The sequence below is a fragment of the Branchiostoma floridae genome, chromosome 17, assembly GCF_000003815.2.
Source record: "Branchiostoma floridae strain S238N-H82 chromosome 17, Bfl_VNyyK, whole genome shotgun sequence".
NCBI classification, from domain to species: Eukaryota; Metazoa; Chordata; class Leptocardii; order Amphioxiformes; family Branchiostomatidae; genus Branchiostoma; species Branchiostoma floridae.
The window spans coordinates 1,962,556-1,979,864 of NC_049995.1; the positions used below are offsets into that span (position 1 = coordinate 1,962,556).

Consider the following 17,309-nt stretch of genomic DNA (forward strand, 5'->3'; position numbering starts at 1 on the left):
TGGGTGTAGCTTGTAACGGGTGGACAGGTGGGATAAAAATTACCTGAACATTTCCTCTCAACAAACCCGCCAAAATCACACCAAAACCGGCGGCATGAGGGAAATCACTGGCCGGGCAGCAGCCCGCTACAGCCGCCTGAACCAGGAGTCGGACTCCAGCGAGGGAGAGCTCGAAGAAGTCATCCTTTTCGTCGACAACAGCTACAAGGGCGAGCGGGCGGTTGGGCCGGGGAGACCGTCACGGTGTAGCGTGTGTTGCCACCTGTGTGCTTCGGTCGTACTCTTCCTGATCGCCGCCGGATTCGGGCTGCCTGCCTGGAAGGCTTACAAGGGCCCGCTCCGAGACGGGCACGAAACATACAAGGTAAGTTTACGATGTACAAAAACGTACAAAACTCAGTATTTACAAACAAGTTGTGTTGCCATGCTAAGCGCTTGTGTCGAAGTCGATCAAGATAAGACAACTTTCCGGGTCACTTCCTCCAATAAGATCTTGAAGTTTTGAAATTCCTCTCGCCTTTGGAATACTGTTTGGGTAAAAGAATTGTTAAGTAAAATAGTAAGCAAAAAATGAAAATCATTAAGCAAGGGGCAAATACATAGAATACTAAATTTTAACTATTTATAGTATCAACAAAGCTGACATATGGTATTTCGCTGCTGGCTATTTGAATTGATTTTAATTTCAATCTTTATTGTGTGCAGTGTCTTAAATACATTGAGGTGAAAATATTCAACTTTTCATAATGAAAATAGATTCTAGAGTTATATATCTCGACAGGCGCAAACAATTACTAGTCAAGAGAAAAATGAGCTAAAACGCACGTGACTCTTACAGGTACGTGTAACTGTAATTACGCCCACTAGTAAGTGCTCTATTGGTAATAGTAGTCTGTACTTTAAGTATTAGCTGTTGTGTCAACATGCGCTGTTTGCTAGTGTATAGAATTACTCTGTAGGCTTTTTAACAAATATAGTAGGCCTTTTATGTGCCTAAACTATTTCTGAATGAGTAATCAATTTGGTAAACAAGGAAAGAAATCGTAATCAGAACTGTCTGAACAGGATTAACTGGCGGCCATTTTGGATTTAATTTGCCTTAGGGCAGGTGTTTTTTTGGTAACATTAAACTGAGATGAACCATTTTGTATTAGAGGGTTGAGAATTAATGTAAGAGATTTTTGTTAGATATTTTTCAGTTGTAAAATAATTCTATTCTTCTGGAAAAATTTGAACGTGATGCACAAAAATCAAGTTATAATTCTAATTTATGTTCCTTAGGGAGTAACTTCTTTCTGAATAAGTTGCTCGTGACAGGTGTTTGTAATTATTTTCACCCCTCTATTAACAATGGTAGATTCCTGAATGAAACAGGTGTCATAGATGGTCAATTTTCTCATAAACTTGATTAATGTACATTGACTATGTTGTTTGTAATTATTTCTTACAAATAAAAAGCTTATTGTATATTAAGTTGACAGTTTGTCAAATATGTGGACAATGTACATGTACCCAGATTTCTTCTTTTTGAAGTATGTGGTCAATTTTCTCCTTAACATTCTCTTTATTCTTCATTTTCCCAACCAAAATTACACTGTGAGTCTGCCACCCTTGCTTAAGTTCTATAGAAAAGATCCTTGTGTGTAAAATACAGGGGCATTGTGCCTGGTCTAATTTAGGAGTATTTGCCTAGGGGCATTACTGGTAATTCAATTTGACTGCCCTCAATAACCTTTTATTCAATACCTTGATTCATTCCCAAATCCCCGGGGTGCCAGAGCAAATCTGTATACTAGATCCTATAACAATTTCTGAAGTTGAAAATACTTTCCCATGCCTTTCTGTATATAGGATGGTGCATATTTCCAATTTATTACCCCTTGGGTCACACAGTTTTGCAAGTAACCACATGTACAGCAGGGGATTTAGTGTGGTAGTGGTCTCAGTTTGTGGTGTGGCTTCTTTTCACGGAAGGTAAACATAATGTTTTTGTTCTGTTTCTTCTTCTTCTTATCCAATCAAATGAGGTCAACGACCTGGACCAGACAGCTGTCACCATGGTAACCAATAAAGAAGCAATGTTTGGTTACATAATGGAGCAAATGTCTTGGTACAGAGTGACTCAGTCACTGAATTTAGAGATGTGTCATCAGTGTTAGAATACAGCATGTGAAGGTTACGATTAAACATTATAATAATATGTTTGCTTGCAAATGTTACCTTTCTCGTCAGAGAATGTTTACCGTGGGTAACATAATCAAAATATTTTTTCCCACATCACCAGGGTTATTCCGTGTACCAGCATGCAGCGGTGGCGACCGACTCAGCGGAGTGTTCCCAGATCGGTGCGGACACGTTAGAGCGCGGAGGGAGTGCCGTGGACGCTGCCATCGCTGCCCTGTACTGTCTCGGGATCAAACATCCGCACAGCGCGGGGATAGGGGGAGGGGCGTTCTTCGTCATCTATGACAGGTAAAAAAATATCTTAACTGTGATCAATAAAATTTACTAGATGAAAGTTGAAATGGCAAATCCGAGTTAGATTAGTGTAGCATGTTAGACTAGATTTTCCACCACATACACAGACCAAGTCCTAGTCAGGTGGTACACTTATCCAAAGGTAGTCAAGAATTAGGGACTCAAACTGAATTACACGCTATTTCTGTTCAGTAGATGTGTGTATGTGAAATTCGTTCACTGTGTAAGGAGAGATACAGACCAGTGACTATCATAAGTGATATTCACAGATTTCTTGTGTATTTTCCAGGGCACGTGGAACAGCAGAAGTTATCGATGCTCGAGAGATGGCGCCCGCGGCAGCCACAAGGGACATGTTCGGGACTAACAGAACACTGACGGAAATTGGTGGGTCTAACAAAGTGCTTTCTTACAATTAGCTTGCATTTACTTGCGTCTTGTGCAAATAAGATTATGATTTGTTGGGGAACACCTTTCTCAGCTCAAGCATGATTACCTTTAAAGAAAAAACTTCTCAAAAAACTTTTGTAGCAGTATGAATTTTTTTTAGACATATTTTGGGGTAACAAGCCATCGGATAGCTTTTCAGCACCCAGTTGTTGATTTTGACCATAATCGTTATTTTTGTCGATTTTTGGCAGGTGGTCTGGCAATTGCCGTTCCTGGTGCGGTCAAAGGTCACATGAAGGCTTACGAGCGCTACGGGAAACTGCCATGGGGCGACCTCTTACAGCCCGGAATCGATCTCGCACGGACGGGAACTACTGTAGACAAGGCACTCGCACACGCGCTCAAGGCCAGTGAAGACAAAGTCAAGTCATCCGGTCTTTGTGACGTTTTTTGTGACCCGCAAGGCAACGTACTAACGGAGGGGAAAAAGTACAAAATGTCCGACTTGTCAAGAACGTTAGACAGCATGGCCAAGCACGGCGGAGATGTGTTCTATTCCGGAAACATCGCGAGAAACCTCGTCGCAAATATCCAAAGCCGAGGCGGTATTATAACCGGAGACGATCTAGCCAACTACAAAGTGAACCTAACGCGGCCGGAGTATGCGGAACTAAAGTCGTCAGGCTTGAGAATGATCACCACAGACCCACCGGGGGGCGGCGCAGTGTTTCAATTCATTCTTAAGTTATTAGAAGAATTTGACTTGAACCCAAGAAGTCTTGACGAAGAAGATCTTCCAGAAACGGTTCACAAGCTCGCGGAAGCGTTCAAATTTGCCGCCGCGGAAAGGACGCATTTAGGTGACGCTAAATTTGAGGATGTATCCGACGAGGTAAAAAAGCTGACCTCGGATTCGTACGCTGAAAGGATTGCAACAAAAATTAACGAGTACAAACACCACACGAGTGACGACGATGAAGGGTATTATGGAGCACGGTTTTACAATGCGGAGGATCATGGAACGACGCATGTATCCGTTCTTGCGGCAAACGGCGATGCCGTTGCGGTCACAAGCACGATCAATCATTACTTCGGGTCGGGCGTTTATTCGCCGGTTACTGGAGTTATCCTCAACAATGAGATGGCGGATTTCTCCAGCCCGGGTTTTCCCAGAGATGACAAACACTTTCCACCATTTTCAAAAAATTTCATCAGGTTAGTGTTTTAATCTTTCTGTTTAGACCCTTCACAGGTAGTAGTTAATTATAACCATAGCTCTGAAAGGACTGTTTCCAGTTGTAACTTTCACAAAATGGTTTTGTTTGAGGTCTGTGTGTGTGTGTGTTTGTGTTTACTTTGCACTGTTAGCACAAATGTTATTTTACACTGAACAAGACATTTGTATTAAAGTGGAAAAACTAGAAAGGCCGACATTTGCTTAAGAGCAAATACAGCATATTTCAGCCATACCCCTTCCCACGCAACATTGGACTGTTCCAAATCACCCCTGCGCAAAAATGGAACATCCTCTTAACAGTACATTATCCCCCAAAGTGGACTGGTATTGTGAATTGATTCCAGGTAAAAACAGAGCTTGCTTCTATTTTTCAGAAAATGACAATAATCACACCTTCCATTCAGAAAATTTTCATCATGACTGAAAATTGTTGAATGACTTCATGTAATGTCATTAACAATTTTCAGTACGATAACTAGGTGTAAGTTTAAAAAAGTATAAGCTCCTTGTGATGTGGGTACATTTATTATTGCAGTGAACTTTTTTTATTCAAGTAGGGCATACGATTTAATACTTATCAAGCAGGTGCAGGTACTGTAGGAGCGTTTGTTTTCTTCAAGCTGTAAAACTGTTAAACTGTTTTACTTTGTATGCAATCAGCCATCGAGCCTATTCTTATTTTAGTTTAACAACTTCCTGCCAGACCCGGAAGATACGATTGAACCTTGTTCGAGGATTTATTTTCGTCTGTCTGGTCAGTCTGTTCATACCCTGGCGCTGAGAGTGTTTTATTGGGCTGAAACTCTGGCAGTTTAAAGTTACTTACAATTTAAATGTTCAAAGTTTATGTCAAACAACAACAGCACTAGGAAATGTGGCCACTATAGACAGGTGGTCACTATAGAGAAAATGCTGATCTATTGACTAGGAGCCATACGTTACACATGATTTCAGTACACTGATCATTAATCATATAAACATTGCACAGGTAAGCCAATTGTTTAGATGTACAATTAAGTTCAAATAATTCTGAAGAGAAATATTGATGAGAAAATAATCATTCTCGCCACTGTCTAACTTATAATTACGTATCAAAACTAAATGCAGATTTTCTAACTAACGCACCTTTCGCCGACTTCATCAAAGGACCGCCGGCTATCAATCAAACACAGCTGTTGATTAGACTTAGAGTTTCAAACAGTCATGTGCTGTGTGCCAGTTGACAGCGAACTTCATGCTACGTGATGTTTTACATTGCTTGGACCTTCTTTCCTACAGCGGTGCTTCTACAAAATATTTAGACTGTAACACTGAGTCCCACATGTTTTATAGAATAGAATTTGACGCAGAACAGCGTTTTTTGCTGGGTATTTTTCTTGAAACATGTCCGTGGGAATACTAGTATCAGCGAGGCGGCGACGTAGGGATATCAGACCGTCAACAAAAGTCGCACGGCGGCTAACGGCGCAGCGAAGATACTAGCGCTATAAATAAGCGCTTCAACTAAGGATGGCAACCCGTACAATATTTTTGTATACTGTTGAGCTAAGTAAAGTTTGTTGTTTATGAGGTTTTAGTTGTCTTTGAAGCTTTGACCCGAAATATTTTAAAGTCAAACTGCTGAAGAGAAGCAAGTGACTGCTACGATTATCGTAGATATGGCCCTAAAAAAACTGATAAAAGAAGCCTTCTCAATAGTCTAAAATGCAAGAGCTTCCGGGGGGGCTTCGCCCACCTGGGTCCCCCCCCACAGTGGCCCTGCCCCTGGACCCCGCCAGGGACATTCGGCGGCCCCCGGACCCCTGTCCGACGCTTTGAAAAAATCCTGGCGAGAAGTCTGTACGGCCTGAGTCTTCAAGTTAACGGATTGTGTGGTCCCGCTTATGAATATTAATTAGCTTTCGCTTTCCTCTTCGCTGATTGGCTGAACCATTAATTGAATTAACTCTTCCTGCCAGCTAGACGCAGGTGCAGATGTCGGCTCTGTGGGGTGCAGGGCTCTAGCCAGCGTCCGTTTTTCCGTCAATTGACGGAAATTTGTTGCGTCTGACGGAAAAATTTTCAAACCAATCCGTCAACCTTGACGGACAAAAATCCTTGGTGGAAGCTTCAGGCGGCTTGGGGACGCCATCCACGGCCGTAAAAGCCACACACTGTTTGTTTTGCTATTGTTATGATTGTTGACAATGTGTGTCGGTGCCCTTTCGCATACGATAATCTCATTAAAACCCGTTTTTCAAGGTCTCAGTTCAGTCCTTCCAAGGACGTTGGTCCTTCTAATTAATTTTCGCGACGATTGGCTGACGGAAAAAAGTTTCGAGCTGGCTAAAGCCCTGGTGGGGTGAACGTCCGAAAGGTCATGGCATGGAGAACGAAAGAAAACCAATTTTCCCCCCCAAAAAAGTGCTGTAATTCAAACAGTACTTTATGCCAAAAATTTTCCTTGGATCATTTTACCAACTATCTTATGCCTATCTATACCAAATGTTACTCATACCAGGGTACAGGGGTGCAAAATATACCGTTATAAGACCGCCAACAACAGTCGCACGGAGCTAACAGCGCAGCGAAAATACCATCGCTAGCGTTTCAACTTCGGATAACAAGTTATAAGTACTGTTGAACTCAGTAACGTTAAAGTTTGTTTTTAGTTGCCTTTGACGGTTTGACCTGAAATAGTGTTACGCTAAACTCCTGAAGAGAAGTTAAGTGACTGCTGCGATTATCATAGATATGCCCCTAAGAACTGATACAATATAAAGCCTTCTGAATAGTCTAAAATGCGAGAGCCTTAGGCGGGCTTCGCTCCCCCTGGCGGGAACACTGCTATATACGGGATCATGAGGCCCCGCTTATGAATATTAATTAGCCTTTGGCCTCCTCTTCGCTGATTGGCTAGGTCTTTGATTCAATTAACTCTCCGGCTGACGCGCACAGGTGTGGCTCTGTGCGGGGTCACGGAAGGTCACGTCAGGAGGCCAAAAGAAAACAAATTTCCCCTCAGAAAAGTGCCAAAATTAATCATTTTAAAGTTGTTTATGTCAAAAATTTTACTTGAATCTTGTTACCAAGTATCTAATGCCTATCTATACCAAATTTCAGGTCATTTAATTGTAATACCAGGGTACAGGAGCCAAAAGTGTCCTTTTTTGGTCAAAAATTGGCCAAAAATCGCAAAAATAAGCATTTTGTTGCACTGTACACCAAAAGTGTTATTGAATTTATATGAAGGGATTATCAAGGCACAGAATCATAACTGCTAGATTATCAAGGCACAGAATCATAACTGCTAGATTTGAATCAGCACATGCCAAAGTGACAATTATACAGGCTTATGCTCCGACAGAGGTGAATAGTAATGAAACCAAGGATAGATTTTACTGTCAACTGCAGGGTGTGATTGATAATGTGCATAGTCATGACATCAAAATTCTACTCGGTGACTTTAATGCCAAGATCGACGCGAACAGGAGAGACATGCCAAGCTGTATAGGGCCCTTTGGAAGTGCTAAAGAAACAAACGACAATGGAAATCGACTTATTGGCCTAGTTAGTGTGACAGGCATGAGCATAGGAAATTCATTCTTTGCCCACAAACGTATTCATAAAACCACGTGGACATCTCCAGATGGGCGTACTAGAAATGAGATAGACTACATCTGTATTGACCGGAGATGGAGGTCAGCATTGCTTAGTGAGATGTACGTGGATATCGAGGGGCTGACATTGGTTCTGACCATAAGTATTGGGAAAATTCAGAGTGAAATTCAAGAAACTACAGAAACAAAACAACACCCCTAAACCTTTTGATGTAAAAAAGTTGAGCTCTTCATGTGAAGTAAATACACAGTACCAAATTGATATCCAAAACAAGTTTGAGGTGCTACAAAGAAGTGATGACATAGAAGAACAGTGGGAGAATATTAGCTCAGTTATCACGCAGGCCGCAGAGAAGCAGGTCGGTCGCCGAAGGGGCACAAAGAGAGAACGTTGGATCTCTGGAAAAACTTGGGAACTGATTGATGAACGTAAGACAGCAAAAGCTGCTAGGGACCAAACAAATTCCAACAGTGAGTGGCAAGAGCATGATGTGCATTATCGTTCCTTAGACAAGAGTGTAAAGAAAGCCTGTAAGAAAGACAAACAGAAGTGGTTGGACGATAAGCATAAAGAAGCACAGGCAGCCGCAGATAGAAATGACTCGCGTACACTATACCGTATTGTAAAGGAGATAGCCAACCCGAAAGGCAAAGAAACAACAACAGCACCCATTAAGAGCAAAAGCGGTACAGTGCTGACATCAGATGAAGAGCAGGATGCCAGATGGGTCGAACACTTCCGGGAAGTGCTAAACCAACCAATACCAGAGGAGCTGCTAGAAATAGAAGAGAATGACATCATAGATAGCGTAGAAGTAGACCAATCACCCATCACAAAAGCAGAGATAGAAGCAGCTATAGGAAGGCTGAAAAACAACAAGGCCGCAGGGCTTGACAACATCTCGGCTGAACTTCTCAAACATGGTGGAGAAAAGCTACTCGATGAGCTATCTTACCTGTTCAACCTGATTTGGCAAAAAGAGGAGGTACCAGATGATTGGAGACACGGGGTCATAGTTAAAATAGCCAAGAAAGGAGACCCCAGCAACTGTAATAACTGGAGGGGAGTAACTCTAACATCTGTACCAGGGAAAGTATTCTGCAGTATAATCCTGCATAGACTAAAAGACGAAGTGGACAAAGTTTTAAGAGAGGAGCAGGCAGGTTTCAGGAAAGGTAGATCAACTATTGAACAGATCTTCGCCCTTCGTAACATAGTGGAACAGTCGCACGAGTACAGAACAGCACTTGCAATCAACTTCATTGACTTTCGAAAAGCTTTCGATTCTGTACATAGAGAATCCCTATGGAAGATTGTTCGAGCTTACGGCATACCTGAGAAGTATATCCCATTATTTTAAATCCTTGTACGAGAACTCTAAGTGTGCATCAAAACCAAGACTGGAGTTACTACAATGTTTGAAGTCGCAACAGGGAGTGAACAAGGATGTATTTTATCCCCCTTTCTATTTGTTATTGTCATTGACTTCCTTTTGAAGAAGACCAAACAAGTCGGAGATGGCATAGCTTTTGGTGACGGGTCACTGAGTGATCTCGACTTCGCAGATGATTTAGCTGCTTTGGCCAATAGTTGTGAGAATCTGCAAGGTTTCACAGAAAGACTCTCTACCACAGGGGCGAAAATTGGACTCAGAGTAAGTGGAGAAAAAACCAAAGCAATGACAACAATCCATAATGCAGCACCAATCGTGCTTGAAAATGAAGTAATCGAGTATGTCGACAAATTCACTTACTTAGGCAGCATTATTACTATGTTTGGTGGCACAGAAGAAGACGTCAAATCTAGGCTTGGCAAAGCTACTGGTATGTGGCAATACTTGAGAAAATTCTGGCTATCTAAGCAAATCAGTGTACCGTTAAAGTTAAAGTTATTCCAGACTATTGTGATGCCAATAGCCACATATGCATGTGAATCGTGGAAATGCACTGCAGAGGTAACGCAATCACTAGACACTTTCCAACGTAAATGCCTTAGGACAATCCTAGGCATCTCCTGGCGTGACCACGTCACAAATGAAGAGCTCATGCAAAGAGCTAAGGTGCCTCTAGCCAGTGAGACAGTCAGAAGAAGAAGATTGAGATTTGTTGGGCATGTATGGCGTCTATCCGACAAAAGAACAACAAAAACAGCTATGTCATGGGCTCCTAAGGGCACCCGCCCCAGGGGCAGGCCTAAAACTACACTAAGACGGACAATCTTGAATGATGGAAGAAAAATGGGTTTAAACAGTATGGAGAGCATGGCAGTAGCAGCGCAAGACCGCACGCTTTGGAGAAGATATGCTCGACGAGTCGACCAATGCAACAGTGTTGCGGGAGGAACTAAGGTCTAAGGTCTAAGGTCTGTGTCAAATTTCAGCTCATACGGTTGCAATACCAAGGTACAGGAGCCAAAAGTGTCCTTTTTTGGTCAAAAATTGGTCAAAAAATCGCAAAAATAAGCATTTTGTTGTACTGTACACCAAAAGTGTTATTGAATTTATATGGGGGTATTATCAAGGCACATCTCTGTCAAATTTCAGCTCATTTGGTTGTAATACCAGGGTACAGGGGCCAAAAGTGTCCTTTTTTGGTCAAAAATTGGTCAAAAAATCGCAAAAATAAGCATGTTATCGAATTTATATGGGGGCATTATCAAGGCACATCTCTGTCAAATTTCAGCTCATTTGGCTGTAATACCAGGGTACAGGGGCCAAAAGTGTCCTTTTTTGGTCAAAAATTGGTCAAAAAATCGCAAAAATAAGCATTTTGTTGTACTGTACACCAAAAGTGTTATCGAATTTATATGGGGGCATTATCAAGGCACATCTCTGTCAAATTTCAGCTCATTTGGTTGTAATACCAGGGTACAGGAGCCAAAATATACAGTTTTGGTCTAAAATTGACCAAAAAATCTCAATAAAATCATTTTAGAGGCAGATATGAAAAAACTGAAAAAAAGCATCAAGGTATTGGCCCATTCTACCCCTGTGCCAAATTTCAGGTCATTCGATCCAGGAACGGCGGAGATGAATCACTTTGAAGATTTGACAGGAGAAAGAAGAAGCAGAAGAAGAAGAAGAAGAAGAAAGAAGAAACATTACGAATACAATATATTTCACCATACTATGTATGGCTGAAATATAATAAGGTTGTGTAGTACTACATACTAGTAAGAAAACTATGTTCAACTGATAAACTAAGCTGATTGATATATGCTATCTAGCGTATACAGGGTGCTTTATAACTTAAGCGATTGCATGTCAATGATGGTTCTTCACTCCCTCCCCCAGCCAAGGAAAGCGTCCACTGTCGTCCACCTGCCCCACCATCATGATAGACAGGGACCAGGATGTACAGGTGGTGATGGGGGGGTCAGGAGGGATGATGATACCCACTGCAGTAGCTCAGGTGAGACTGCTGATCTACAAATATTGGAAAAGTGTGCATTATTTCAAATACATCGTTGAAGAGGTTCATTGTTCAAGAGATCCATGCACAAATATTCCACTAACTTGAAATAAATTGTTTCAATAAGCAAATTTTACATGTCATACCTTAAAAGGCGTATTTGTGAAGGCTTCTACCAAATTGTATTTGCTTAAAAATATTGCAGCTAAATTTGGTCTGAGATATGCCAAAACTTGGGTTGCTTACAATGCAAACACTGAACTTCAACATTTTCCCAGAATCACTTGAAAATTGTTTATCAATGCCACCTACTTTAGATCTGTATCAAGTGTGCTGTGGTGCCAGTGGTTCTGTATCTGTATCTATATAGCCGGTATAACCGCCCTTCGGCGTAACACACCAGCTTCGCAGGCACGCGGCGCGGCAGCAGCTGGTTATATTACACTGAACGACTCGTCACACCTAACTTTTGCACATCTATATGCAAGTGTTCTCTGAAACTATCCAGAGAAGACGCCCCTATTGTGCTTGGTGATAACATATTCCACTCTACAATAGTTCTGGGGAAATAGGAATTTTTGAACACATCAATCCTAGGTTGGTAACTCTGGTACTTGAAAGCATGACTGTTTCTAGTTCGTTTTTGAGCTGGTGTTAGATACTTATCAGTCGGTACGTCCACCAGTTTATTGGTCATTTTGTACATCATACAAAGTCTGGACATTTTCCTCCTGTCTTCAAGTGATGTCCACTGCAGATCTGTTTTCATTTTGGTAACACTAGCATTTCTGCTGTAGTTGTTTGTACAGAATCTGGCAGCTTGGTTCTGTATCCTTTCCAGTTTATCTTAAGTTTGTCTTTCTTTGTATACGGATCCCATACTGTTGCAGCATATTCAAGATTTGGTCTTACCAGTGACGTGTATGCAAGTGATTTTACCCTGGCTGGGCATGCCCACAAGTTGCGTTTGATTACTCCCAGTGTCTGTTTAGCCTTGGTTGTTATTTTGTTAACATGGACACCCCTGGGCCACTTCAGTCCAGTTGTTAATGTAACACCGAGGTATGGGTGGGTTTTTGTTGTTGCTAATGTCTGACCACAGAACTGGTAGGGGGATACATTTGGGGTTCGTTTGTTTGTTATGTGCATGATATAACATTTATCCGGATTGAACTGCATAAGCCATTTCCTTTGCCACTCTTCCAGGGTGTTCAGATCTTTCTGAAGAAGTAGTGAATCTTCCTTTGTAGAGAGCTCTACATATAACAGGCAGTCATCTGCGAACAACCTCACACTTGAATCGAGCTGGTCTGGCAAGTCGTTTATGTACAAGAGGAAGAGCAATGGTCCCAGGACAGTTCCTTGCGGAACTCCAGACGCTACTTTAACTGGAGCTGAGGCCTTCCCTTCTACCACTACAGTTTGCTCTCTGTTCGTTAGGAAAGCCTTTAACCAATTAAGTGTGGTACCTTGAATTCCATAATGCTCTAGTTTTGATATCAGTCTGCTATGTGGGACTTTGTCAAAGGCTTTAGTAAAATCAAGAATTGCTAGATCCACTTGTCTTTTGTTGTTCAGTGCCCCAGCTATGTCGTACTGTTAAAATAAGCTGTGTTTCTGTGGATCGCTTTGCTCTGAAACCATGCTGGTAGTCCGTTAGTACATTGTGGCCTTCCAAGTGTTTCATTATATGGCTATGGATAATGTGTTCAAGTAGTTTACAGGAAATACAGGTAAGTGAAACTGGTCTGTAGTTACTGGGGACCGCTCTATCTCCCTTTTTGAAAATGGCGCATACATTTGCATCTCTCCAGTCTTTAGGAATCTCTCCTGTGTCAAGCGATTGTTGGAAAATGTTAGTTAAAACAGGTGCGATTTCACTGGCTGTCATTTTGAGGAACCAAGGAGGTATTTGGTCTGGCCCGGATGCTTTGGATGGATTAAGGCCTTGCAGCATTTTCTCTACACCATAAATAGAAATTTCTATTTGTTCCATAGGAGGGGTGCAGGGGTGCCCAAGAGATGGCATGTCTGTGGTGTCTTCTTCTGTGAATACACTTTTAAACTGTGAACTGAGTGCCTCTGCTTTTTTCTCACTGTCACTAATAATGGTGCTCCCCACCTTTAGAGTGGCTACCCCGACAAGGTCTCTCCTCAGGCCTTTTATGTATGACCAGAATGTTTTAGGTTTGTCAGTTATAGCTTCTCCCAGTATGTTTGCCACGTACTTTGAGTGTGCTGCTCTTATGCTTTTCTGAACTCCTTTTTTTACTTTCTTGTATTTATTCCAGTCTTCCTCTTGTCCTGTTCTCTTAGCTTTATTGTAAAGACGCTGTTTCTTCCGACAGTGCCTTCTTAAGTTGCTGTTAAACCAGGGCAGGTTGTAGCTGCTTGATGTCATTTTACTAGGAATATGTTTGTTCATTGTGTGCTTCATTTTGCCTTTGAAGTCATCCCATTTCTGTGTCACTGACATGTCTTTTGTTCTCATGTTAAAGTTTGTTGCATAGTCCTCAAGGTCATTCTTGATAGCCGGCTTGTCAGATTTCGTGCGAATATACACTTTCCTTTTTGGTGTTTTGTTCTGTTTGGGTGCCAAGTTCACGTCCACTAGAACCATGTCATGGTCACTTATTCCCGGAACTACTGCGGTCTTTTCAATTATGTTTGGGTTGTTAACTAAGACTAGGTCCAAGACATTACCATTTCTGGTTGGTTCCTGAACTGTTTGGAATAGCCCATGGTTATCCACTAATGCAGTAGTTTCTGTGCCTGTCCTGTATAGTTCTGAGCATTATCTGTTGTGCTGGCATCCCAATTTATACCGGGGGTATTGAAATCTCCAAGAATGATCACATTGTTGGAGTTTATCTTAGTTCCCACTTTATTTATAGAGCTGTCAAGCTCACCCAGACTATTGCCCTGGTCCGACGGAGGTCTGTAGTATGTACCAATCATAAGCGGTTTCTTTCCTGTAAGTTGGGTTTGTGTCCAGATTATCTCACAGTCTGTGTCCAGATCTGGTCTGTGGGTGACAATCAGATCATCCCTGTTTGCCTGAAAAACACCACCTTCTGGGCCAGTTTGTCTGTCTTTACGGTGTACTATGTAGTTGTCAGGGAATATTTCACTGCTTGATATGTTTTCATTGAGCCATGATTCTGTGCCCGCTATTATGTCTGGCTTATAAGTGTCAATGACAGTTGCCAATTCAGCAGTTTTGTTTCGAACACTCTGGCAGTTTACCAGCAGGAGTTTAGCCTTGTTCTTTTTGTGGCCATTACCTCTAGTGTGAGTTTTGCCTTGTTTTGATCTAAGTGGAGTGGATGTGGCCGTCGGTGTGTCACCTGGCAAACTTGTGCTGGAGTTCAGCGTATCAAATGAATTTACTGAATGGAAGCTGTCGTCAGTGATGTCAAACATGTCTGATGCAAAGTTTGGTACGCCGCAGTCACAGCATATCCATGAGTATGATTTGTGGGTTTCTAATACAGTGTATACTTCCGAGCATATCCCAATGCAGTCTTTGTGATACCATCTATTACAGTCATCACAACAAATGACAGCTTGAGCATTCTGTACAGCCTTGTTACAGCTCCCACAGGGAAACTTCGGTGGTCTAGGCCCTGGGTTCACCTCAACATCTCCACTTAAGAGCAGTATTAGAATCATTGACAACTTTGTACTATCGTTGTGCATCAGCAATTTGTTGCGGCTGAAATAAGTCCCATTCACCCCACTGTGCTTAATCATGAAAGCAAACGTGGCCCAGTCAGAAGTACAGTCAGATCTGAAAGTACATGTGACATTTCCTTCATTTACCTATCTGTTTTGTGTTTGGCTGTGACCCTGGTTCGGCTTTGCTGAGCAACAGGCAAAGGGCCAGAAGTATACATGTGCAGTGGAATTCCATTTTGTCGACAGCGACTATTCGAGGTTGTCCAACAATCTCCACACCGTCCGACGGTGCCCGCTGCCCAACAGCGAATACAATACTCAGGATTGTCCAACAATCTCCACACCGTCCGACGGTGCCCGCTGCCCAACAGCGAATACAATACTCAGGATTGTCCAACAATCTCGCCACACCGTCCGACGGTGCCCGTTGTCCAACAGCGAATACAATACTCAGGATTGTCCAACAATCTCCACACCGTCCGACGGTGCCTGCTGTCCAACAGCGAATACAATACTCAGGATTGTCCAACAATCTCGCCACACCGGCCGATGGTGCCTGCTGTCCAACAGCAAATTGCAAACAATTAATACACAAAGTTATCTGACGATTCGACCCAAGATACGTAAATCAAAATCGTGAGTTCAGAACAATTAATACACAAAGTTATCTGACGATTCGACCCAAGATACGTAAATCAAAATCGTGAGTTCAGATCAAAAACAGTTTGCGTGCCCTCCCATCCTGTACGCAATTCACATGCAAATCAGGCGGGACACGATGTAACTCTTACAAAATCCACACGAGTTCTCAAATTACAAGGTGGAGCAGATATATCAGTACAAAAAATATAAGTGGTTAACCAAATATATGTAATTCAAATCGCCAAATGAGCTATCAAAGTGAGTTCAAGTCAAAAACGGGTTGCGCGCCCTCCCACTCTGTCCGTAATTCACATGCAAATCCGGCGGGACACGATGTTGAGACTCTTGCAAATTCCACAAGATTTAGCCGTTACAAGTCGAAAGAAATATATCAGTACAAAAAGTATAAGTGATCCGAGTTACTAACTTAAGTAAACTGTGCAATCATAAGCAGTCCCAGATATCAACATACAACGAAATAAGTATATAAATGGATTCCCCGGCCCTTCCCTCGGTGTACTTACCGCGGTATACAGCCCTCCCACTCTATAAGCTATTGTTTCAAACCTGTCCGGAATTTGATTTAGATACCGAAAATTTTACTATTACCGGTGTTACAGGTTCCCGATATGTTTGAGTACTGCCTATACTATAAACTGACAGGGATTAATAATAGTAACTAGCACAAAATACGGTGAAATTCAGGAAAATTCTCAGAGCTCTCGTAAGTCGCTGCTGCTCGCCTCCGCGCCTGCGCATGCGCATGGTTAAAATAGAGATAGCAATGTCCCACCCATACACCAAAAGGTGTGGGAACTATATGTAAGCTGACAATGTTGGAAGGACTTTAACTTTTTCAGCTTATATATATAACATATTTGTTATGTTAGAATGAAATCTGTGTACAAGTGATCAAATGTTTCAAACTTGTGCCAATTTCCAGGTTTTTGCTAACATGGAGTGGTTTGGTATGGACCTGGGGGCGGCGGTGGGTAGAGCGAGAATCCACCACCAACTGGAGCCCAACGTTCTGTACATGGAGCGCAAACTGTGGGACAACCACGAACTGGTGCACCATCTCTCGCACTGGCACTACCACCCTTCGCCCACGATCTACGACGAGGGGAGTTACGCCGCGGTGCAGGTTATACGTAGGGAAGGGAAGGAGATACAGGCATGTAGTGATCCCCGTAAAGGGGGAAAACCTGCCGGCTACTGAGGGGGTCATTTTATGTTATGTCATACATGGGACATGATAACGTTTCAGGTACAAGTGTTCTAGATCAGTTAGTATTTCACTGTATTATACAGGCTTTTACAATGCATTATCATATAGCCAGGCGCCGCGGACCAATCAGAAGGCCCCGTTCCACGTTTGTTATGACGCCGTAACACAAAGATTCCCGCCAGCCCAGCGTGTATCGCCCTTCTGATTGGTCAGAATGAATCGACACCGGTGATTCATTCTGACCAATCAGAAGGAGCGATACACACTGGATATGAAGGCATTGGCCAATTAAAATGAGCGAAACATATGCCAGAGCAGAGGGAATAAGTACAGACTGCAAGAAGGGGGGAATGACTCCTTCTGTTAACATTGATGTTCTAAAGAGCCAAAGACTACAATGTTACCAATATTTTCTGAGGAAATTTTGGTTTCAAAATGCAATCTGTAATCTCCTTACAAATGTATGTACCAAAGAACATATGTGAATTTTCAGAAATTCGACAAAGGAATTCACACGTATAGTACCAAGGGATCTATGCGTCATACAGGAGTTTGCAAGTTTGGGTAGGCTGTATGATAATAATATTAATGACCCGCCTGTTCCTCGGTGTACATGGCATCATAACGCCTGGTCCTTTGCTATTAC

General features: G+C 42.3%; 1 protein-coding gene across 1 annotated transcript; it reads left to right on the forward strand.

Annotated features, from left to right (window-relative positions):
• The first annotated feature begins 6 nt into the window (after positions 1-6).
• On the forward strand, positions 7-17,159 carry LOC118404633 (glutathione hydrolase 1 proenzyme-like). Its single transcript, XM_035803865.1, has 6 exons — positions 7-364; positions 2,285-2,472; positions 2,768-2,865; positions 3,120-4,083; positions 10,998-11,115; positions 16,379-17,159. Exons 1-6 carry the CDS (start codon positions 95-97, stop codon positions 16,652-16,654), a joined length of 1,914 nt encoding a protein of 637 aa, XP_035659758.1. The 5' UTR covers positions 7-94; the 3' UTR covers positions 16,655-17,159.
• Positions 17,160-17,309: the final 150 nt, after the last annotated feature.

What these genes read in the sequence shown, in the direction of transcription:
- LOC118404633 (XM_035803865.1), top strand. Translation starts at nt 95, where the DNA reads ATGAGGGAAATCACTGGCCGGGCAGCAGCCCGCTACAGCCGCCTGAAC. An exon ending in ACGGGCACGAAACATACAAG is followed by an intron (nt 365 to 2,284) that starts GTAAGTTTACGA and finishes CCACATCACCAG; the next exon opens with GGTTATTCCGTGTACCAGCA. An exon ending in TTTTCAAAAAATTTCATCAG is followed by an intron (nt 4,084 to 10,997) that starts GTTAGTGTTTTA and finishes TCCCTCCCCCAG; the next exon opens with CCAAGGAAAGCGTCCACTGT.